Source organism: Hyla sarda, chromosome 13, assembly GCF_029499605.1.
Source record: "Hyla sarda isolate aHylSar1 chromosome 13, aHylSar1.hap1, whole genome shotgun sequence".
Lineage (NCBI taxonomy): Eukaryota > Metazoa > Chordata > Amphibia > Anura > Hylidae > Hyla > Hyla sarda.
In genome coordinates, this window is record NC_079201.1 from 18914881 (window position 1) to 18939863 (window position 24983).

The 24983-nt window shown below is 45.4% G+C and overlaps 1 protein-coding gene across 3 annotated transcripts; it reads left to right on the forward strand.

Annotated features, from left to right (window-relative positions):
• Positions 1 to 349: 349 nt before the first annotated feature.
• Positions 350 to 10920, forward strand: LOC130297310 (speedy protein 1-B-like). Of its 3 annotated transcripts, XM_056549637.1 has the most exons (6): positions 356 to 466; positions 3594 to 3955; positions 5366 to 5424; positions 5566 to 5648; positions 10427 to 10595; positions 10678 to 10920. In XM_056549637.1, exons 1-6 carry the CDS (start codon positions 420 to 422, stop codon positions 10897 to 10899), a joined length of 942 nt encoding a protein of 313 aa, XP_056405612.1. In that variant the 5' UTR covers positions 356 to 419; the 3' UTR covers positions 10900 to 10920. The 3 variants fall into 3 exon arrangements, with proteins under 3 accessions (XP_056405614.1, XP_056405612.1, XP_056405613.1); XM_056549639.1 differs by lacking the exon at positions 5366 to 5424 and having other exon boundaries at positions 350 to 466; XM_056549638.1 differs by lacking the exons at positions 356 to 466; positions 5366 to 5424 and adding an exon at positions 2434 to 2755.
• The last annotated feature ends 14063 nt before the right edge of the window (positions 10921 to 24983 follow it).

A 24983-nucleotide genomic window follows, 5' to 3' on the forward strand; every position in this document is an offset into this window, starting at 1 on the left:
TAGAGTGTACTGTTCCTTTAAATTTCCAACTGCCAACCAATAGCCAGAGCCATCAACCAATAGGATCGCAGGGTTTTACAGATAAACAACAACAGAAAATGACAGTTGGTGCCAGTCTGCGATTGCTCTTCTAGAGTTGAGACCGGCTCCTTATTTCTCTGAGAAGTGACTTTTTGGACAGTGACCCCAATCAATTTCTACAGATTTTGAGGAGAGGAGGAGGAGGAGACGACGAGAGGCGAGTAGGAGGCGGAGGGGAGGCGAGGAGGAGGAGAGGAGGAGGAGGCGGCGGAGAGGCGAGGAGGAGGAGAGGCGAGTAGGAGGAGAGGAGGAGGAGGCGGCGGAGGAGAGGAGGAGAGGCGAGGAGGAGGAGGAGAGGCGGAGGCGGCGAGGAAGAGAAGAAAAGAAGAGGCGACACCATGAGGAAGAGGAAGAGAGAACTGACAGCCCTTTATGAGGAGGAGTGGTAAGTATAAGAGGACACATCACTTCACCATTTTATAGGGGTACATTTACAGACAGTCTACAAATACTAAGAGTAGTTATTCTGCCATTCACTAGGGGAGAGATTTATCAATAATGTAGAGAAAATGTTGACCAGTTGCTATAGCAACCAATCAGCTTCTCCCCCCCCCCTTTTTCAGAGGCCTTTTTAAATCTGATTGGTTGCTACGGGCAACTGCAACACTATTCTCAGCCAAACATTTTGATAAATCTCCCCCAGTACTGTCTATGATGTTTTTTTTTCTTTTCTAACGTTTGCACTGAGCATTTCCCATAACCTGTCATGTGCAGTGCAACCACACTACTGAGCCTCCATGTATAACTGCTACTAGTGTATATGCTAATTGCCCCTAATGTTATATGTGATAACTGCCCCCCCTAATGTTATATGTGATAACTGCCCCCTAATGTTATATGTGATAACTGCCCCCCTAATGTTATATGTGATAACTGCCCCTAATGTTATATGTGATAACTGCCCCCCCTAATGTTATATGTGATAACTGCCCCCCTAATGTTATATGTGATAACTGCCCCCTAATGTTATATGTGATAACTGCCCCCCCTAATGTTATATGTGATAACTGCCCCCCTAATGTTATATGTGATAACTGCCCTCTGATGTTATGTGATAACTGCCCCCCTAATGTTATATGTGATAACTGCCCCCTAATGTTATATGTGATAACTGCCCCCTAATGTTATATATGATAACTGCCCCCTAATGTTATATGTGATAACTGCCCCCCTAATGTTATATGTGATTACTGTCCCCTAATGTTGTATGTGATAACTGCCCCCCTAATGTTATATGTGATAACTGTCCCCTGATGTTATGTGATAACTGCCCCCCTAATGTTATATGTGATAACTGCCCCCTAATGTTATATGTGATAACTGCCCCCCCCTAATGTTGTATGTGATAACTGCACCCCCTAATGTTATATGTGATAACTGTCCCCTAATGTTATATGTGATACCTGCCCCCTGATGTTATGGGATAACTGCCCCCCTAATGTTATATGTAATAACTGCCCCCTAATGTTATATGTGATAACTGTCCCCTAATGTTATATGTGATACCTGCCCCCTGATGTTATGGGATAACTGCCCCCCTAATGTTATATGTGATAACTGCCCCTAATGTTGTATGTGATAACTGCCCCCCTAATGTTATATGTGATAACTGCCCCCCTAATGTTATATGTGATAACTGCACCCCCTAATGTTATATGTGATAACTGCCCCCCTAATGTTATATGTGATAACTGTCCCCTAATGTTATATGTGATAACTGCCCCCTGATGTTATGTGATAACTGCCCCCTTAATGTTATATGTGATAACTGCCCCCTAATGTTATATGTGATAACTGCCCCCCCTAATGTTATATGTGATAACTGCACCCCCTAATGTTATATGTGATAACTGCCCCCCTAATGTTATATGTCATAACTGCCCCCCTAATGTTATATATGATAACTGCCCCCTAATGTTATATATGATAACTGCCCCCCTAATGTTATATATGATAACTGCCCCCTAATGTTATATGTGATAACTGCCCCCCTAATGTTATATGTGATAACTGCCCCTAATGTTATTATAGTGGGGCAGCTATATGAATTATACCACCAGAGGAATTTAGATTAAGTTTTCTGGGACTTTCACATTTATGCTCCATCCTCAGGACTGGCTATTAAGGTGTCGTTGGACCAACACCAGGCACCGCACCCTGCACTACAGCTGTTAGTCAGAGCCATCGGGGGAGATTTATCAGAACCTGCACAGAGGAAAAGCTGCTGAGTTGCCCATAGCAACCAATCAGATCGCTTCTTTCATTTTGCAGAGGCCTTTTCAAAAATGAAAGAATCAATCTGATTGGTTGTTATGGGGAACTCAGCAGCTTTTCCTCTGGACAGGTTTTGATCAATCTCCCCCATGGCAGAGGAAAAGTGGGGCAGTTGCCCATAGCAACCAGAGTGCTTCTTTTTAAAAATGAAAGACAAAATCTGATTGGTTGCTATGGGCAACTGCACCACTACACAGGTTCTGATAAATCTCCTCCAATGACGGGACATAGAGCAGAGATTTCGGGTCATTCTGAAATGCTGGTACCAGGACACTGCAGCACAGCCCCCATTCAATTTAATGGAACTAAGATTTGACAGCAGTGGATCGACCATAAATGTAAATGTCCCAGAAAACGCTGGAAAATCTCTTTAATATATATGATAACTGCCCCTTCAATGGTAAATGATCGCTTTTTATATATTTTTTTCTGGTACAGGAAGTGACCAAAAATCATCAATTCTGGTATTTTATAACATTTATGCACGGTTTCGTTACTATTGTACTTTAATAGTTCGGACAATTCTGCATGCAGCAATACGTATAGGGGTACTCCGTCCGCCACTAGGCATCTTATCCCCTATTACTGGGACTCCCGTGACCTCCGCACAGCACACCGCGTTCTAAACGAACACCAGGTTCTGGCAACAGTGGTCGTGATGTCACGCCATGCCCCCTCCAAGCATGTCTATGGGAGGGGGTGTGACGGCCGTTACGCCCCCTTCCCATAGACATGCATGGAGGGGGCATGGCGTGCTTTTTTTTTTTTTATTTAAATCTTTTTACAGCGTTTAACGTGTAGGATGAATAATTCAATTATTTTAGTGTTTTGGTCATTATGGATATGGCGTTACTCAATATGTTTATTTGAATTTATTTGTTATGTTTTATGCAGAAAAAGATGATGTGATTTTATTTAATTTGAAATTTAAAAAAAAAATTTTACGAGCCCTACAAAGGGACTGACAGCGATCAGCTTGGGACTCCTCACATGCAGCTGTCATGATTTGACTGAAGTATATGAAGGGTTAATCTACTAGAAGAGGTTCCTCCGCTTCTAGTCGCTCCAGCAGGAGCCCGACTATCGGCGTGGCTTGATATAACGAGAATATAATGTTGTACCATATGGTCTCATAGACTTCCATGGTGTCATATTATGGCTCCTTATAACCGGGACGGCCCATTATTTGGTCGGGGGCATGAGGCCCAATACTATAGATGTTATCTCTTCTATCACAGTTCAGCATCTGCCACCCAGGAGGAGCCGGAGAAGACGGACGACCAGCCGAAGGAGGAGGAGACGGACGACCAGCCGAAGGAGGAGAAGACGGACGACCAGCCGAAGGAGGAGAAGACGGACGACCAGCCGAAGGAGGAGAAGACGGACGACCAGCCGAAGGAGGAGAAGACGGACGACCAGCCGAAGGAGGAGAAGACGGACGACCAGCCGAAGGAGGAGAAGACGGACGACCAGCCGAAGGAGGAGAAGACGGACTGCGAGCCCAAGAAGAAGAGGGAGCAGACGGACGACAACCGGAGGGAAACCACCGATGACGCCATCCTACAGCCGGAGGAACGCACCGCTTTTTACAGACTCCTGGGTAACAATACATTTTTCTTTCAATGACAAAAAGTATAATATTTTATCACATGATAAAATAAAGTGTTCTTATCCCCTTACAGGTGCCCCCTAGGAGGTAGATAGTTGCCCCCAGTGTAGATAGATTCTGCCAAGGGATAGATAGCTGTTCCCAGTGTAGATTGGTGCCCTCCAGGAGGTAGATAGTAGTTTCCAGTGTAGATAGGTTTCCGCCAGAGGTAGACACTCAGTTGCCCCACAGTGTAGTCAGGTGCCCTCCAGGAGGTAGGCAGTTGCCCCACAGTGTAGACAGGTGCCCTCCAGGAGGTAGACAGTTGCCCCACAGTGTAGACAGGTGCCCTCCAGGAGGTAGGTAGTTGCCTCCAGTGTACATAGATTCCCCCTCAGAGGTAGATAGCTGTTCCCAATGTAGACAGGTGCCCTCCAGGAGGTAGGTAGTTGCCTCCAGTGTAGATAGATTCCCCCCCAGAGGTGGATAGCTGTTCCCAGTGTAGACAGGTGCCCTCCAGGAGGTAGATAGTTGCCTCCAGTGTAGATAGATTCCTCCTAGAGGTAGATAGCTGTTCCCAGTGTAGACAGGTGCCCTCCAGGAGGTAGGTAGTTACCCCAAATGTCCCTGTCATCCCCAAAAATTAAATACATATGTAATTAAATAAATATTAAAAAATACATATTTACCTTCTCTTTGCTGCCATACCAACATGGACGTCCCCTGGTGCACACACAATAAGAGACGTTAACCCTGTGTGTGTCTGAGCCGGAGACAGTGGGCAGATGTCCTGCACCTCTCCCAACCTGCAACCAGGGAAAGTGCCCTAGACCCATAATTCTAGAGATCTCCAGCAGTTCTGCCCCCCTGCCAGGCTAGGAAGATGGTGGTTCCCTAGGCAGGTGCCTACTCAGCCAACCCCCTGTCTTGGCCCTATGAAACCGACACATAAATCATAAATAAAGATCGGTATTATCATAGTCCTAATACTGAGGTCCATGTTCTTCAGGAAAGATACTGTTCCCTCTACAGAACCTTCTCTCTCCTGCTCTGGAGCTTCTGTACAATGTATAGTATAGAATATAGTGTATAATGTGTCAGTGACTGTATACACACATGTATCTATATGTAGAATTGTTATAGATAGTATAGAATCTAGTGTATAATGTGTCAGTGACTGTATACACACATGTATCTATATGTAGAATTGTTATAGATAGTATAGAATATAGTGTATAATGTGTCAGTGACTGTATACACACATGTATCTATATGTAGAATTGTTATAGATAGTATAGAATATAGTGTATAATGTGTCAGTGACTTTATACACACATGTATCTATATGTAGAATTGTTATAGATAGTATAGAAGATATTGATTGAATAGATAAAAATAATGATATTTCTGTTATTTTTGTAGACGATGGACACATCCAGCTATTTCTAGGCAGGGACAGCTGCTATAAGATCGCGGACAAGGTAGTATATAAAGGGAAAGAATAGATGTTGTACAGATAGTAGTAAATACAGGGATATACTGGAGACACACAGGTACTGTATAATAGAATGTATTTAGAGAAGAAATGTATTACCAGCCTCTAACTCTTCTCATCCCTCTAGTATCTCCTGGCCATGGTCTTCATCTACTTCCGAAGAGCCAATCTGCGTACGGAGGAATATAACACCTACTTCTTTCCAGCGCTGTGAGTTTATAGTAATGTTATTGCATTTATATACACACACATCTATATAAATACATAAATACATATATATACACACATCTATATAAATACATAAATACATAGCTATGTGATAGCCTGGGGGAGTTGGGTGTAGGGAGTGTAGCTGTGTGGTTGCTAAAGGGTGTCTGATTAACCCTTTCTATTCGTGACGCCAGGGTGGGGGCTCCTCAGTAATGCTTGTCCTACCGCCACCCTTCCCAAGAGCGATAGGGAGGTAGAGAATAATTGAATGTCCACAACCGGAGAGTTTACTGGAAACTGTTGGAACTTTTACTGAAGATTTTATGCAAGCTTCATAACAGGAACAGTCTCTATACATGAAAAGTTTCTCGGAGATTGACAGTGGTTGGGACCCTAAGCGTTTTAGAGTCCTTAGACTGATACGCGTTGTTCCACTGGATTTAGGGGATTTAGTTGCGGTCCAGTAGTCACGCTAGCTTTAGCGGGGATTAGTTTAGAACTCACGGTTAAGTTTAGGCTGAGGCCGGTAGGTTTTCTGGTCTAGCGTGTCTTTGAAAGTTGCGCAGATCCGTCCTGCTAGTCCGGCATCCACGAGAGCAGCAACTCAAGAGAGCGATAATTGGCTACAGCTCCCTTATATGGGCAGGGGCTGGACTAGAGCTAATTGGTCCAATCACCTTCACATAGAATTATGGGGACTCATAACCCAGGGACCTCCAAAGGTCCTCCAACATACCATAGAGGAATTAACATGGTCACATAACCGAAGGTCCTGCGACGCAAACAAGGTAAGCATACTATACATTATATTAAATATACACATTATTATTAAATATGTACATATAAACATCACAGAATTAGAATAGAGCAGAGGCGGCTGTCCCACCTGGGGAACCCTACCTGAGCGTAGTTACTCTGACTTTGGGGACCACCATACAAGGTTCGGTATGCAATACGGTACCAGGACACCACATATATATACACATCTATATAAATACATAAATACATATATATATATGCACATCTATATAAATACATATATATATATATATATATATATACACATATATATATATATATATATATATATACACACATATATAAGTGTTACACCGAGCGCTCCGGGTCCCTGCTCCTCCCCGGAGCGCTTGCGGCGTTCACCTTCTTGCAGCGCCCCGGTCAGACCCGCTGACCGGGAGCACTGCATTAATGTTACCGGTGGGGATGCGACCCGCGTAGCGGGATGCGCCCGCTCGCGGCTCGCATCCCGGTCTCCTCAACCGTCCTGTTCCCCGACGACTCAGTCCCGGCGCGTGCGGCCCCGCTCCCTAGGGCGCGCGCGCGCCGGCTCTCTGCGATTTAAAATGCCAGTGCGCCACTGATTGGCGCCTGGCCCAATTAGTGCTCACACCTGTGCCCTCTCTATTTAACCTCACTTCCCCTTCCCAGCATTGCCGGATCTTGTTGCCATTGTGCCAGTGAAAGCGTTTCCTTGTATGTCCCAAGCCAGTGTTCCAGACCCTCTGCCGTTGCCCCTGACTACGATCCTTGCTGCTTGCCCTGACCTTCTGCGACGTCCGACCTTGCTCTTGCCTAATCCCTTGTACCGCGCCTGTCTCAGCCGTCAGTTGGGGTTGAGTCGCTATCGGGTGGAACGACCTGGGGGTTACCTGCCGCTGCAAGTCCATCCCGCTTTGCGGCGGGCTCTGGTGAAAACCAGTAACCAATTAGACTCCGTTCCCCTGGTACGGCCCACGTCATCACCCCACTGACACAGAGGATCCACCACCAGTATCCTCACAGTATCCGGATCCTGACAGTAGATCCGGCCATGGATCCCGCTGAGGTGCCGCTGCCAAGTCTAGCTGACCTATCCACGGTGGTCGCCCAGCAATCCCAACAGATCGCCCAACAAGGACAGCAGCTGTCGCAGTTGACCGCCATGCTACAGCAACTTCTGCCACAGCTACAGCAACCATCTCCTCCCCAGCTCCTGCACCTCCTCCACAGCGAGTGGCCGCTCCTAGCCTCCGCTTGTCCCTGCCGGACAAATTTGATGGGGACTCTAAACTCTGCCGTGGTTTCCTGTCTCAATGTTCCCTACACTTGGAGATGTTGTCGGACCAATTTCCCACAGAACAGTCTAAGGTGGCTTTCGTAGTTAGTCTTCTGTCTGGAAAGGCCTTGTCATGGGCCACACCGCTCTGGGACCGCAATGATCCTGCCACAGCCACTGTCCAGGCCTTTTTCGCTGAAATCCGTAGTGTCTTCGAGGAGCCAGCCCGGGCCTCCTCTGCCGAGTCTGCTTTGCTGAACCTAGTCCAAGGAAGTTCTTCCGTAGGCGAATACGCCATCCAGTTTTGTACCCTCGCCTCAGAGCTAGCCTGGAACAATGAGGCCCTCTGCGCGACCTTCAAGAAAGGCTTATCCAGCAACATCAAAGATGTACTGGCCGCACAAGATATTCCTGCTAAACTGTCTGAACTTATCCATTTGGCCACCCGCATCAACATGCTTTTTTCTGAAAGACACCAGGAGCTCCGCCAGGAAAAGGACCTTGATCTCTGGGCACCTCTCTCCCAGAATCCTTTGCAATCTAGCCCTGTGCCTCCCGCCGAGGAGGATATGCAAGTGGATCGGTCTCGCCTGACCCATGAAGAGAGGTCTCGTCGCAGAGATAAAAATTTATGCCTGTACTGCGCTAGTACCGAACATTTCCTAGTGGACTGCCCTATTCGTCCCCCGCGTCTGGGAAACGCACGCACGCACCCTGTTCACGTGGGAGTGGCGTCCCTTGGTGTGAATTCTGCTTCTCCACGTCTTACTGTGCCTGTGCGGATTTCTCCTTCTGCCATCTCCTCCTTCTCAGCTGTGGCCTTCTTGGACTCTGGTTCTGCAGGAAATTTTATTTTGGCCTCTTTTGTTAATAGGTTCAGCATCCCAGTAACCCATCTCGTCAAGCCGCTCTACATTTCTTCTGTTAACGGAGAAAAATTGGACTGCACTGTGCGTTACCGCACAGAACCCCTGCTTATGAGCATTGGACTGCATCACGAAAAAATAGAATTTTTTGTTCTGCCCAACTGCACCTCTGAAGTCCTCCTCGGTCTGCCATGGCTCCAACGTCATTCTCCCACCCTTGACTGGACCACTGGGGAGATCAAAAATTGGGGTCCTTCTTGTCACAAATGATGCCTCACACCTGCTCCCACTTGTCTAACTTCTGAGGTTCCACCCTTACCGGTCCCTCCCAAGGCTTACCAGGATTTTTCTGATATTTTCAGCAAAAAGCAAGCAGAGATCTTGCCTCCTCATAGCCCCCTTCCTGGTAACACTCTGCCCCGTGGCAAGCTTCACCCTCTGCCCCCCCTCCTCATTTCTACTTCTTCTGGAGTTCCTGCCCTAGATGAAGTAACTCAGGACTTCTCCGTTATCTGGAAGGAGACTCAAGAGTCGCTCCTACTGGCCTCGTCTCGTATGAAGAGACATGCCGATAAAAAGAGAAGAACTCCTCCTGTCGTCGCTCCTGGGGACAAAGTGTGGCTCTCTGCCAAGTATATCCGCTTCCGTGTTCCCAGTTATAAGCTGGGACCACGTTATCTTGGACCTTTTAAAATCAAGAGTCAAATCAATCCTGTCTCCTACAAACTTCTTCTTCCCCCTTCTCTCCGTATTCCTAACTCTTTTCATGTTTCTCTTCTCAAACCTCTTGTTCTTCTGCTTCTCTCCCAAGGTTGTCGCTCCAGCTCCTGTCTCTGGCTCCTCCGATTTCTTTGCTGCTAAGGAAATCCTTGCGTCCAAAATGGTCAGAGGCAAGAATTTTTATTTTCGTAGAATGGGAGAATTGTGGCCCCGAAGAGAGGTCTTGGGAACCCGAGGATAATATCCTCGACAAGGAGCTCATTCGCAAGTTTTTGGGTTCCAAAAAGAGGGGAGACCCAAGGGGGGGGGGTACTGTTACGCCGAGCGCTCCGGGTCCCTGCTCTTCCCCGGAGCGCTCGCGGTGTTCACCTTCTTGCAGCGCCCCGGGCAGACCCGCTGACCGGGAGCGCTGCATTAATGTTACCGGCGGGGATGCGACCCGCGTGCATTCCGGTCTCCTCACCCGTCCTGTTCCCCGACGGCTCAGTCCCGGCACGCGCGGCCCCGCTCCCTAGGGCGCGCACACGCGGCTCTCTGCGATTTAAAGGGCCAGTGCGCCACTGATTGGCGCCTGGCCCAATTAGTGCTCACACCTGTGCCCTCTCTATTTAACCTCACTTCCCATTCCCAGCATTGCCGGATCTTGTTGCCTTGTGCCAGTGAAAGCGTTTCCTTGTATGTCCCAAGCCAGTGTTCCAGACCCTCTGCCGTTGCCCCTGACTACGATCCTTGCTGCCTGCCCTGACCTTCTGCTACGTCCGACCTTGCTCTTGCCTAATCCCTTGTACCGCGCCTGTCTCAGCCGTCAGTTGGGGTTGAGTCGCTATCGGGTGAAACGACCTGGGGGTTACCTGCCGCTGCAAGTCCATCCCGCTTTGCGGCGGGCTCTGGTGAAAACCAGTAACCCCTTAGACTCCGTTCCACTGGTACGGCCCACGTCATCACCCCACTGACACAGAGGATCCACCACCAGTATCCTCACAGTATCCGGATCCTGACAATAAGTACATCTATATACACATCTATATAAATACATCTATATACCAGGCACTCTATATTGTACCATTACTACCAATGATATCAGCCCTTGGTTCTTCTTCCTCTTGTGATATGTTGTATCATTTTCTTCCTTTTAGGTTTCTTGCCAACCAGTTTGAAGAGGACGAGATGTTTAGACGCGAGATCTACCCCTGGGCCCTCGGACCGATGTGGACGGCGATGAAGACCTGGATGCTTCACCTGCGGAACCTGCTGCTCCTCCGGATGAGATTTAACGCTTGGGTGACCAGAGACACCTGTGATCGGGTCAGTGACATAAAATATAAACTATTCACTAGGAATGAAAGTCTGTGTTTATTATAACAATTTCTATTGTGTTTAATTCTAGATCATGGCACAAGACCCCGAGCACTGGGCATGGAAGAGAGAGCGGCAGGAACATCACGGCTGGGCCATACGCTGGTACCGGAGGGATCCTGGAGAGAACATCCCGAGAGGCCCATGGTGGATCCCTCCCGCCTGCTCCGTCTGTAACACCGATCTGCAGCCGTGTGCTGGGGAAGAAAACACCAAGCGAAGAAGGACGAAGGAAGAAGACCAGAACGGATGAAGACCAAGACGTCCCAGAGTATTTCACGCTGCCCAAAATCTGCAACATCAGTGGGAAATACGCTGCGTATCCCTCGCTCACCATACACACAAGGCTTTCTGGCGGCAGCCCTATGTGCGCAGTGAGTTTTGGAGGCAGGGCTCCACCTCCAAAACTCACTGCACACATAGGGCTGCCGCCAGAAAGCGTTGTGTGTATGGTGAGCGAGGGTTACGCAGCGTATTTCCCGCTGATGCTGCAGATTTTGCACAGCATGAAATATTCTGCGTATACGCCAAATGGGAACGTGCCCTTATAGTATATTTATTGTTACACAAAATGCACACACTAAATCACAGTACACAAATCACACACACAAAATACATACACATTCATCCCCTACACACTATCCCTACATACACATTCATCCCCTACATACTATCGCTACATACACATTCATCTCCTACACACTATCACTACATACACATTCATCCCCTACACACTATCACTGCATACACATTCATCCCCTACACACTATCACTGCATACACATTCATCCCCTACACACTATTACTATATACACATTCATCCCCTACACACTATCACTACATACACATTCATCCCCTACACACTATCACTACATACACATTCATCCCCTACACACTATCACTACATACACATTCATCCCCTACACACTATCACTACATACACATTCATCCCCTACACACTATCACTACATACACATTCATCCCCTACACACTATCACTACATACACATTCATCCCCTACACACTATCACTACATACACATTCATCCCCTACACACTATCACTACATACACATTCATCCCCTACACACTATCACTACATACACATTCATCCCCTACACACTATCACTATATACACATTCATCCCCTACACACTATCACTACATACACATTCCTCCCCTACACACTATCACTATATACACATTCATCCCCTACACACTATCACTACATACACATTCATCCCCTACACACTATTACTATATACACATTCATCCCCTACACACTATCACTACATACACATTCATCCCCTACACACTATCACTACATACACATTCATCCCCTACGCACTATCACTACATACACATTCATCCCCTACACACTATCGCTACATACACATTCATCCCCTACACACTATCACTACATACACATTCATCTCCTACACACTATCACTACATACACATTCATCCCCTACACACTATCACTACATACACATTCATCCCCTACACACTATCACTACATACACATTCATCCCCTACACACTATCGCTACATACACATTCATCCCCTACACACTATCACTACATACACATTCATCCCCTACACACTATCACTACATACACATTCATCCCCTACACACTATCACTACATACACATTCATCCCCTACACACTATCACTACATACACATTCATCCCCTACACACTATCACTACATACACATTCATCCCCTACACACTATCCCTACATACACATTCATCCCCTACACACTATCACTACATACACATTCATCCCCTACACACTATCACTACATACACATTCATCCCCTACACACTATCACTACATACACATTCATCCCCTACACACTATCACTACATACACATTCATCCCCTACACACTATCACTACATACACATTCATCCCCTACACACTATCACTACATACACATTCATCCCCTACACACTATCACTACATACACATTCATCCCCTACACACTATCACTACATACACATTCATCCCCTACACGCTATCACTACATACACATTCATCCCCTACACACTATCACTATATACACATGACGAGGGGATATCCTAATCCTAATTACTGGCCCTTTAGACCCACTATACCTTAGAAACAACAGACACATTAGTTGGGTACAAGGGCCACAGCAGACCCGTATTTATATACATAACAACTTAAACATTGTTTTAACAAAATTAACCCCCTCCGGTATGAACATCATACAACCAAACCAAATACAAAATACTTTAACTTATACCTGCCCCAGGATAAGGACTAGAAGACATCACTAATTCCAAGGGGGGGGGCCTCCTATTTACCCCGAGCCGTGCATCACCAAGCCCAGGGGCCCCAATTATCGGAGACCCACAACCCTCCCTGGAGGCCCCCATGCCCTCAGGGAATTATCCACCAGGCTGGGTACCGTCCCCAGCCTTAACTCAAACCTCCTATCAGCTGCCACAATAACCATACATGCCTCCAATCCCTATCCTGCTACCTCTGCTGCGACAAAACATCCGAAAAACAAACTTAGGGCGAGTGGGCGGGACATCTGCTCCTGTGGCCATGATCCAACTGACCCCCCCACCCCGCATCTCCCACATATACCCCCCCCTTAACTCCACCCCTTTCCAGCCTCGTTCCCTGACTTCTCGATAACCTTAACCCCTTCCTGGCCACTAGTCTCCCCTACCATGTGCCCCTCCACTCCATGCCCTACACACTATCACTATATACACATTTGCAGTCATGTTATAGCGTAATCCTCCCTTAGTATGCCCAGAGGAAGGGCCATACAGCAGCCATGGATTCCCTACAGGTTTCCTCCCCTATGGGGGTTTTTCCTGTCCTGAGCGCTGCTGTACACTCTTCGTGAGTGATGGGAGGTTACAGCACATTAAAAATACACATAAAATATAATAATAATAATAATAATAATAAACTTCCCATTAATTACATTTATTTGCCTTGTCTGAGTCATTTCTTCTATTAGTATTTGATACAAAGTGTGGACGATGTGAGATGTGTGTGACCCGAATGGCCTGATGTAACCTTCAGAGGTTTTTTCCTTCTCCCTAGTAGCAAAAACATTTGCGGCTACCTTTTTTGCAGGCACATTATAGCGGTACTCCACTGCCCCAGAGTTCGGAACATTTTGTTCTGAACACTGGGTGCGAGCTGCTGGGGTTGTGACGTCACGCCCCTCGTGATGTCACACCATGCCACACCCCCTCAATACAAGTCTATGGAGGGGCGTGGTGCATGCCAAGCACCCTCCCAGAGACTAGCATTGAGGGGAACGTAGCGTAATGTCACAAGGGGCGTGGCCATGAAGTCATGACCCCCGCAGTTTGCACCCAGCATTCTGAACAAAATGTTCCGAACGATGGGGCAGTGGAGTACCCCTTTTAATTGCATGCTTGGAACCCTAGCTATAGTGATGCAGAGGTAACAGTCACACAAAGGCCCTGATGCCTGAGGGGGTCCATAGACCTATCTGTCAAGAGATAAGTGTTATAAATGGCACAGGATAGTTTGGGGGTCCTTGTTACACATTGCACATTGAAGCGTCTGCTTCGTGTATGATGCATATTTTGTCTCATGGTGGCCATACACAGTGGACAAAATTTTGCTGAACTTTGGCTGAACCAAGAATGTTTTTTATGGTGTAGCCAGAAGGAACAACAAGGTGTTGACAAGGTGTAAGGTGGTCTTCAATGGGTTTAGAGGCTATCATTTGCAGTGCTATCTGGTTAATAATAAAAGAAATAAATATATCAAACAGGTAAAGGAGTATGTAGGCTTATTAGGCTTATTTTCACCCACGGCAAAGATTTATTTTGGCATCTGCCCCTTCAAAAAAACGTATCTTCATAATGTAACACCCCCCTAGATAATATAATACAATGTGTATTTGTGTTAAGTTTTCCTTTCTGCAACGGGGAGGCTTCCAGCTTTGCGCCTGAGATCTTCCCTCCCTACCCAATATTTCCCACCCCCCATCCCCTATCACTGCCTGCAGTGCTTTTTTGTTTAACTTTGTTTTATTATGTGCCCAGGAATGTTAGCGCAGCATGTGGTATTATGTATAGCATATATTGTACTGTATGTAATTGTATTCATTTATTGTTTGCTGCGTCCTAGCCTGCGCTCCTTCGCAGTACACTGTATGTATGTTTTTGACAATTGATTGCTAATAAAGTTATTTTCAAAAGAGATAAGCTGTCTTTTTTTAGAAGAGATAGTGGTTTGGCATACAATTCCCATTCATGTTTCAAGGTCTCTTAAAGGAGTATTCCAGTACAGTGATCCCTCAATTTACAATGGCCTCAACATACAATATTTTCAGTATACAACGGTCTTTTCCGGACCATTGTAACTTGAAATGAGACTCCACATACAATACTACAGACAGTCCAGATCTGTGAAACGAGTCAATGGCCAGAAGATCTGACCAATCAGAATGGGCATTCACTGGTAAAACCCCTGTATTTCTGAAGTGCATGCACTGACTGGTGTCTGGTAGCGCCCCCTACAGTACAGGGAGGTATTACATGTTCTGTACTCTTTACCTGTATTACTGAAGTGTATGCACTGACTGGTGTCTGGTAGCGCCCCCTACAGTACAGGGAAGTATTACATGTTCTGTACTACTCTTTACCTGTATTACTGAAGTGTATGCACTGACTGGTGTCTGGTAGCGCCCCCTACAGTACAGGGAGGTATTACATGTTCTGTACTCTTTACCTGTATTACTGAAGTGCATGCACTGACTGGTGTCTGGTAGCGCCCCCTTCAGTACAGGGAGGTATTACATGCTCTGTACTACTCTTTACCTGTGCAGGGATTAGCTGATCCAGGTGGGGGCAGCTCCATTTAACTCTTTCTGGGACTTTTTTGTGTGTGAACTGTACAGGACCCTGAAGAAGCTCCTGTCCTCTACATAGACAGTGACTACAGCTCCCAGCAGATCTTTATTACTTTAATATGTAAGCACTTGCTTTATCTTAATTAGTTACCTACTTAGTTTATTTCCCCCCCACACACACTTTTAAAAACATTTTATTACATTTTTGGGGTTCAGAACCAATTACCAGGTTTCCATAGAGTTATGGAACATACAATGGTCGTCCTGGAATCAGTTAATATTGTAACTTGAGAGGCCGCTGTATCCAGAAACCAGTATCCAGACGAAGTATCTAACTTTTACGAAAAGAGTAGATACAGCAACGCACATTAAGCTTTTCTTTGCCATGATCACATTTTGTTATTTCTTCTTTCCTCCCATCATTCTTTTCTTTCACAACCTCTTCTCATCACCCACTTTCGTTCTTTTTTTAATTATTATTATTTTTTTTTTTTTGCAAAGCTCCAAAAAGTAATGGCAAAGCTTTAAAGGGGTTCTCCACCAGAAGATGATTTTAGTACCTACCTGGCAGACAGTACTGGACATGCTTAGGAAGGATCAGCGCTTGTCTTGAGGCTAAATGGTTATGTTGTGAGATTACCATAACACTGTGGCTAGCTTTTTGTGAACTGGTATTTCCTGTTGGAGTTTCCTTCAACTACAAATCCAATAGTTTCTTATTTGTAAGTGTGAGATCACTTTCCTCCCTCCCATACATCAGACATCCCATCCATTGCAACACAAATGAGCGTCATTCCATTCAAAAGACCTGTGTTTTCTAACCAGGGTGCCTCCAGCTGTTGCAAAAATACAATTAGATGCAGAATAATCTCCCTCCCACCCAGCAGTTCTTCCACCTACTGAATCAGGACAGGCTCCGTCTGAACACCTGACTAATGATGTCATGACTTGGTCGCACTGCAACCTGGGAAAACCTGAGATGACGCTCATTTTGTATGCTGGTAAAAATAAATATCGGGGTGAAAAATCACAGAAGAATTGCGAGACCACCATGAAACATAGGTACAGACACTATATTAGCAACTACACTAACTTTACAGCCCCTTTAGCATACTCAAATAAAAAAAATAAAAAATTCTGGAATATCACTTTAAGGGTTCATTACAGAATCCTAGTGCTAAAACCCCCAGCAATCAGCTGTATTCTGTGCTAGAGCCTGGCAGAAAGAGTTCAATTTCTTTGCAGTGCCACCACAGGGGAAAATAAAGCATTACACACTGACTATTAAAGATGTACCTCACTGATGCCAGAAAGTTAAACAGATTTGTAAATTACTTTTCTTAAAAAATCCTAATCCTTCCTTATCAGCTGCTGTATGATCCACAGGAAGTTCTTTTCTTTTTGAATATCCTTTCTGCCTGACTACAGTGCTCTCTGCTGACACCTCTGTCCATGTCAGGAACTATCCAGAGCAGGAGCAAATCCCCATAGAAAACCTCTCCTGCTCTAGACAGTTCCTAAAATGGACAGTGGTGTCAGCAGAGAGCACTGTGGTCAGACTGAAAGGAAATTAAAAAAGAAAAGAACTTCCTGTGGATCATACAGCAGCCGATAAGTACTGGAAGGATTGAGATTTTTTTAAGGAAAACATTTACTGATCTGATTAACTTTCTGTCAACAGTTGATTTAAAAAAGAAAAAAAAAATCTAGTGGAGTACCCCTTTAACCCCTTAAGGACCAGGCCATTTAATACCTTAAGGACCGGAGTGTTTTTTGCAATTCTGACCACTGTCACTTTAAACATTAATAACTCTGGAATGCTTTTAGTTATCATTCTGATTCCGAGATTGTTTTTTCGTGACATATTCTACTTTAACTTAGTGGTAAAATTTTATGGTAACTTGCATCCTTTCTTGGTGAAAAATCCCAAAATTTGATGAAAAAAATGAATTTTTCTAACTTTGAAGCTCTCTGCTTGTAAGGAAAATGGATATTCAAAATAAAACATTTTTGGGTTCACATATACAATATGTCTACTTTATGTTTGCATCATAAAATTTATGAGTTTTTACTTTTGGAAGACACCAGAGGGCTTCAAAGTTCAGCAGCAATTTGGAAATTTTTCACAAAATTTTCAAACTCGCTATTTTTCATGGACCAGTTCAGGTTTGAAGTGGATTTGAAGGGTCTTCATATTAGAAATACCCCATAAATGACCCCATTATAAAACTACACCCCCAAAGTATTCAAAATGACATTCAATAAGTGTATTAACCCTTTAGGTGTTTCACAGGAATAGCAGAAAAGTGAAGGAGAAAATTCACAATCTTCATTTTTTACACTCGCATGTTCTTGTAGACCCAATTTTTGAATTTTTGCAAGGGGTAAAAAGGAGAAAATTTTTACTTGTATTTGAAACCCAATTTCTCTCGAGTAAGCACATACCTCATATGTCTATGTTAATTGTTCGGCGGGCGCAGTAGAGGGCTCAGAAGGGAAGGAGCGTCAAATGGTTTTTGGGGGGCATGCCGCATTTAGGAAGCCCCTATGGTGCCAGGACAGCAAAAAAACACACACGGCATACCATTTTGGAAACTAGACCCCTCAGGGAACGTAACAAGGGGTAAAGTGAACCTTAATACCCTACAGGTGTTTCACGACTTTTGCATATGTAAAAAAAAAAAAAAATGTTTTACCTAAAATGCTTGGTTTCCCAAAAATGTTACATTTTTAAAAAGGATAATAGCAGAAAATACCCCCCAAAATTTGAAGCCCAATTTCTCCCGATTCAGAAAACACCCCATATGGGGGTAAAAAGTGCTCTGCTGGCGCACTACAGGTCTCAGAAGAGAAGGAGTCACATTTGGCTTTTTGAAAGCAAATTTTGCTCTGGGGGCATGCCGCATTTAGGAAGCCCCTATGGTGCCAGAACCGCAAAAAAAAACACATGGCATACCATTTTGGAAACCAGACCCCTCGGGGAACGTAAAAAGGGGTAAAGTGAACCTTAATACCCTACAGGTGTTTCATGACTTTTGCATATGTTAAAAAAAAAAAAAAAAATTTTACCTAAAATGCTTGGTTTCCCAAAATTTTTACATTTTTAAAAAGGGTAATAGCAGAAAATACCCCCCAAAATTTGAAGCCCAATTTCTCCCGATTCAGAAAACACCCCATATGGGGGTGAGAAGTGCTCTGCTGGCGCACTACAGGTCTCAGAAGAGAAGGAGTCACATTTGGCTTTTTGAAAGCAAATTTTGCTCTGGGGGCATGCCGCATTTAGGAAGCCCCTATGGTGCCAGGACAGCAAAAAAAAAACACATGGCATACCATTTTGGAAACTAGACCCCTCGGGGAACGTAACAAGGGGTAATGTGAACCTTAATACCCCACAGGTGATTCACAACTTTTGCATATGTAAAAAAAAAAAAAGAAATTTTTTACCTAAAATGTTGGTTTCCCAAAAATTTTTTATTTTTAAAAAGGGTAATAGCAGAAAATACCCCCCATAATTTGTAACACAATTTCTCCCGAGTACGGCGATACCCCATATGTGACCCTAAACTGTTGCCTTGAAATACGACAGGGCTCCAAAGTGAGAGCGCCATGCGCATTTGAGGCCTAAATTAGGGATTGCATAGGGGTGGACATAGGGGTATTCTACGCCAGTGATTCCCAAATAGGGTGCCTCCAGCTGTTGTAAAAGTCCCAGCATGCCTGGACAGTCAGTGGCTATCTGGTAATACTGGGAGTAGTTGTTTTGCAACAGCTGGAGGCTCCGTTTTGGAAACAGTGGCGTACCAGACGTTTTTCATTTTTATTGGGGAGGGGGGCTGTGTAGGGGTATGTGTATATGTAGTGTTTTTTACTTTTTATTTTATTGTGTGTTAGTGTAGTGTAGTGTTTTTAGGGTACAGTCGCACAGGCGGGGGGTTCACAGTAGTTTCTCGCTGGCAGTTTGAGCAGCGGCAGAAAATTTGCCTCAGCTCAAACTTGCAGCCGGATACTTACTGTAATCCTCCGCCCATGTGAGTGTACCCTGTACGTTCACATTGGGGGGGGGGGGGACATCCAGCTGTTGCAAAACTACAACTCCCAGCATGTACGGTCTATCAGTGCATGCTGGGAGTTGTAGTTTTGCAACAGCTGGAGGCTCCGTTTTGGAAACGGTGGCGTACCAGACGTTTTTCATTTTTATTGTAGGGGTATGTGTATATGTAGTGTTTTTTTACTTTTTATTTTATTGTATGTTAGTGTAGTGTTTTTAGGGTACAGTCGCACGGACGGAGGGTTCACAGTAGTTTCTCGCTGGCAGCTTGAGCTGCAGCAGAAAATTTGCTGCAGCTCAAACTTGCAGCCGGATACTTACTGTAATCCTCCGCCCATGTGAGTGTACCCTGTACATTCACATTTGGGGGGACATCCAGCTGTTGCAAAACTACAACTCCCAGCATGTACGGTCTATCAGTGCATGCTGGGAGTTGTAGTTTTGCAACAGCTGGAGACACACAGGTTGTGAAACACCGAGTTTGACAACAAACTCAGTGTTTTGCAACCAGTGTGCCTTCAGCTGTTGCAAAAGCTACAACCCCCAGCATGTACGGACAGCGGAAGGGCATGCTGGGTGTTGTAGTTATGCAACAGCCGGAGGCATACTACTTTGGCTGGGGATGCTGGGGATTGTAGTTATGCAACAGCTGGAGACACACTGGTTTGCTACTTAACTCAGTGTGCCTTCAGCTGTTGCAAAACTACAACTCTCAGCAGTCACCGACAGCCAACGGGCATGCTGGGAGTTGTAGTTATGCAACCAGCAGATGCACCACTACAACTCCCAGCATGCCCTTAAGCTGTTTGTGCAAGCTGGGAGTTGTAGTTACACAACAGCTGAAGGTACACTTTTCCATAGAAAGAATGTGCCTCCAGCTGTTGCAAAACCATAAGTCCCAGCATGCCCATAAGTGCATGCTGGGAGTTGTGGTGGTCTGCCTCCTCCTGTTGCATAACTACAGCTCCCAGCATGCCCTTTTTGCATGCTGGGAGCTGTTGCTAAGCAACAGCAGGAGGCTGTCACTCACCTCCTGCTGCTGCTTGATCGCCGCTGCAGGTCAGTCCCGCCGCCGCCGCCGTCGTCGCTCCTGGGGCCCCGATCCCAACATTAACGCCGGGGATCGGGGTCCCCAGCACCAGGGGTGCACGTCCCGCACCCGCTCACGTCCTCCGGAAGAGGGGCGGAGCGGGTGCTGGAGTGACACCCGCAGCAGGCGCCCTGATTCGTCGGCCGGTAGTCCGGCCGACGAATCAGGGCGATCGTGAGGTGGCACCAGTGCCACCTCACCCCTGCAGGCTCTGGCTGTTCGGGGCCGTCTCTGACGGCCCTGATCAGCCAGTAATTCCAGGTCACCGGGTCACTGGAGACCCGATTGACCAGGAATCGCCGCAGATCGCTGGACTGAATTGTCCAGCGATCTGCGGCCATCGCCGACATGGGGGGGCATAATGACCCCCCTGGGCGATATGCCGCGATGCCTGCTGAACGATTTCAGCAGGCATCGGGCACCGGCTCCCCTCCGGCTAGCGGCAGGGGGCCGGGAAAGGACAGGACGTACTCCTACGTCCTCGGTCCTTAAGGACTCGGAAATGGGGGCGTAGGAGTACGTCCATTGTCCTTAAGGGGTTAAAATCAATGTCCTGGTAAGTCCTCCAGAAAGAGACTGGTGAAATTCTCCTCCTCATTCCTTTGATTAGGAATCTTAAAGGGGTACTCCAGTGGAAAACTTTTTTTTTTTTTTTTTTAAATCAACTGGTGCCAGAAAGTTAAACAGATTTAAGAAAAGCTTAATCCTTCTATTACTTATTAGCTGCTGAATACTACAGAGGAAATGCTTTTCCTTTTCGAACACAGTGCTCTCTGCTGACATCACGACCACAGTGCTCTCTGCTGACATCTCTGTCCATTTTAGGAACTGTCCAGAGCAGCATATGTTTTCTATGGGGATTTTCTCCTCCTCTGGACAGTTCTTGAAATGGACAGAGATGTCAGCAGAGAGCACTGTGGTCATGATGTCAGCGGAGAGCTCTGTGTTCCAAAAAGAAACAAATTTCCTCTGTATTCAGCAGCTAATAAGTACTGGAAGGATTAAGATTGTTTAATAGAAGTAATTTACAAATCTGTTTAACTTTCTGGCACCAGTTGATTTAAAAAAAAAATAAAAAAAGTTTTCCACCGGAGTACCCCTTTCATGACAACATGTTATAGTATGTGTGGCTGGTCTGGGTTGGGTAAAAGTCACTAAGGACTTGTGTGTTGTGGTGGTCTTCAAAATAAATTCAATATAGGGATATGTTGGCAATTCTGCGGTGGTGCATGAGGTAGGGTAAAGCCACAAGTTGAAGATAGATGATACCCAGCACTCACCAGTGACGCGTTTCGGTGTGGGAGCCTTCCTCAGCTGTCTGCCGATAGGCAGACAGCTGATGAAGGCTCCCACGCCGAAACGCGTCCTTATACTACACTATAGCATAATAAATCTTCACTGTGCATCACTGGTAAATGCTGGGTATCATCTTTCGTCTTCAAAATAAAGACATCAAGTTAAATGATGTGAGGGCCGGACACTTGTGAAGCCCCAGGGTGAAGCCAGTGAAGTGTGAGAACCATTATCAGCATTACCGCCCATTCACCTGATTGTCTCGTAGAGATCAATACGTTTCTCCGGGATGCAAGTGAGATGTTCTATTGAGCTGTCATCACACAAACACTGGAGAACGCTGGAAAAGACCTGACCCGAGGGACCAAATATTGGAATACAACACAACTCTGAAGATCCCCCAGGTCTTTCTTCATTTCTAAACCAAGATGCATACTCTTTAAAGGGGTACTCCGGTGGGAAAAAAAAACGTTTTCAAATCAACTGGTGCCAGAAAGTTAAACAGATTTGTAAATGACTTCTATTTAAAAATGTTATTTCTTCCAGTACTTATCAGCTGCTGTATTCTACAGAGGAAGTTGTGTAGTTCTTTCTAGTCTGCTCTCTGCTGACACCCCTGTCCATTTCAGGAACTGTCCAGAGCAGGAGAGGTTTGCTATGGTGATATGCTTCTAATCTGGACGGTTTATGACACGGACAAAGGTGTTAGCAGAGGGCACTGTGGTCAGACTGGAAAGAACTACACAACTTCCTCTGAAACATACAGCAGCTGATAAGTACTGAAAGGATTAATATTTTTATATAGAAGTAATTTACAAATCTGTTTAACTTTCTGGCACCCGTTGATGTCAAAACATTTGTTTTTGTTTTTTGGCGGGTCAAAAAAACGGATACGGGGCAAAAATGAGCTGACCGGAGTCCCCCTAAAACAGTTGGCAAAGTCTGCTGAAGGCAGCGGGTTTGGCAGACTTCCGCCTAAGGTGTATGGGCACCTTTATACACTCGAGGAGCGACCCAGTGGTTTAAAGGGGTACTCCGGTGGAAAACTAACATTTTTTTTAAATCAACTGGTGCCAGAAAGTTAAACAGATTTGTAAATTACTTCTATTAAAAAATCAATCCTTCCAGTACTTATTAGCAGCTGTATACTACAGAGGAAATTCTTTTCTTTTTGGATTTCTTTTCTTTTTTTCTTTTCTGTCACGACCACAGTGCTCTCTGCTGACACAGAGTAGGAGAAAATCCCCATAGCAAACATATGCTGCTCTGGACAGTTCCTAAAATGGACAGAGGTGTCAGCAGAGAGCACTGTGGTCGTGACAGAAAAGAAATCCAAAAAGAAGAGAATACAGCTGCTAATAAGTACTGGAAGGATTAAGATTTTTTTTAATAGAAGTAATTTACAAATCTGTTTAACTTTTTGGCACCAGTTAATTAAAAAAATAAAAATAAAGTTTTCCACCGGAGTACCCCTTTAATAGCGCTAGAGACATGTTTTATTAATGCTGGTCATGTCCACAAAACAACAAAGACCTGACCATGTGGGAATGTAACCGTCTGAAGATGATATATAGGATGACACTGACTGTATACGGCTTTTCCTCTCTCCTTCCCTGCATTAAACTCTTCTGTCCTCATACTCTGCTCTTTGTATATAAAGAACAATGTGACATCAACTGAGAAATCCTTTCAAAAATTATTTGAACATGTTTTAAAGGGGTACTCCACTGGAAAAAAAATTCTTTTAAATCAACTGGTGCTAGAAAGTTAAACAGATTTGTCAATTATTTCTATTTAAAAAAAATCCCAATCCTTCCAGTACTTTTCAGCTGCTGTATAATACACAGGAAGTTCTTTTCTTTTTTAATTTCCTTTCTGTCTGACCACAGTGCTCTCTGCTGACACCTCTGTCCATGTCAGGAACTGTCCAGAGTAGGAGCAAATCACCATAGCAAACCTCTCTTTCCCTCGACAGTTCCTGACATGGACAGAGGTGTCAGCAGAGAGCACTTGTGGTCAGGCAGAAAGGAAATTCAAAAAGAAAAGAACTTCCTGTGTATTATACACAGGGCTCAAGTCCTGCAGGAACTCATGGGAACGGAGTTCCTGCACTTTTTCCACAGCAGGAACGCAGTTCCCATTAGCAGGCGTCCTGCAGGACCAGCCCTTAAAGGGGTACTCTGCCCCTAGACATCTTATCCCCTATCCAAAGTATAGGGGATAAGATGTCAGATCGTGTGGGTCCCACTACTGGGGTCCCCCGCGATCTCAGCTGTGGCACCCCAGACATCCGGAGCATGGAGCGAGCTTTGTTCCGTCCCTGATGACTGGTGATGTGGGGCGGAGGCTTGTGAAGTCACAGTAATGCCCCCTCAATGCAAGTCTATGGGAGGGGGCGTGACGGCAGTCACGCCCCCTCCCATAGACTTGCATTGCGGGGCCATGACTGTGATGTCACGAGTCTCCGGCGCTGCACCCAACGCTCTAAACGAATGCCGGGTGCAGCAGGGAGAACGTGGGGGTCCCCAGCGTCGTGACCCCCGGGATCAGACATCTTATCCCCTATCCTTTGGATAGGGTATAAGATGTCACATACCCCTTTAAGTGGAAATTTTGGGTGAGTTCCCACACTTTTTTCCCCCAGGACTTGACCCCTACTTATACAGCAGCTGAAAAGTACTGGAAGGATTGGGATTTTTTAATAGAAATAATTTAGAAATCTGTTTAACTTTCTGGCGCCAGTTGATTTAAAAGAAAGTGTTTTCCAGTGGAGTACCCCTTTAATACCAAAATGGCTCCCGGACCACCTGAAAATATCCCCATTCAGATAATAGTCATACTACATAATAAACCTAATCCCACACTTGTTGTGTGCATTACATGCGTCTCCATGTTTAGCTGACGTTGGCTTCTCATTCATGATACATACACAGGGTTATGGGATTCCGGAGGGGGGAAATTCTTTCGCCTATTCAGTCATGGATTGTCTACATAGGATATGATCTTATTGCTTCTTTACCACAATATGGA

Coding starts and splice junctions, on each gene's coding strand:
- LOC130297310 (XM_056549637.1), top strand. CDS start 420: ATGAGGAAGAGGAAGAGAGAACTGACAGCCCTTTATGAGGAGGAGTG. Junction 3,956..5,365: donor CGCTTTTTACAGACTCCTGG/GTAACAATACAT, acceptor TTATTTTTGTAG/ACGATGGACACATCCAGCTA. Junction 5,425..5,565: donor GCTATAAGATCGCGGACAAG/GTAGTATATAAA, acceptor TCATCCCTCTAG/TATCTCCTGGCCATGGTCTT.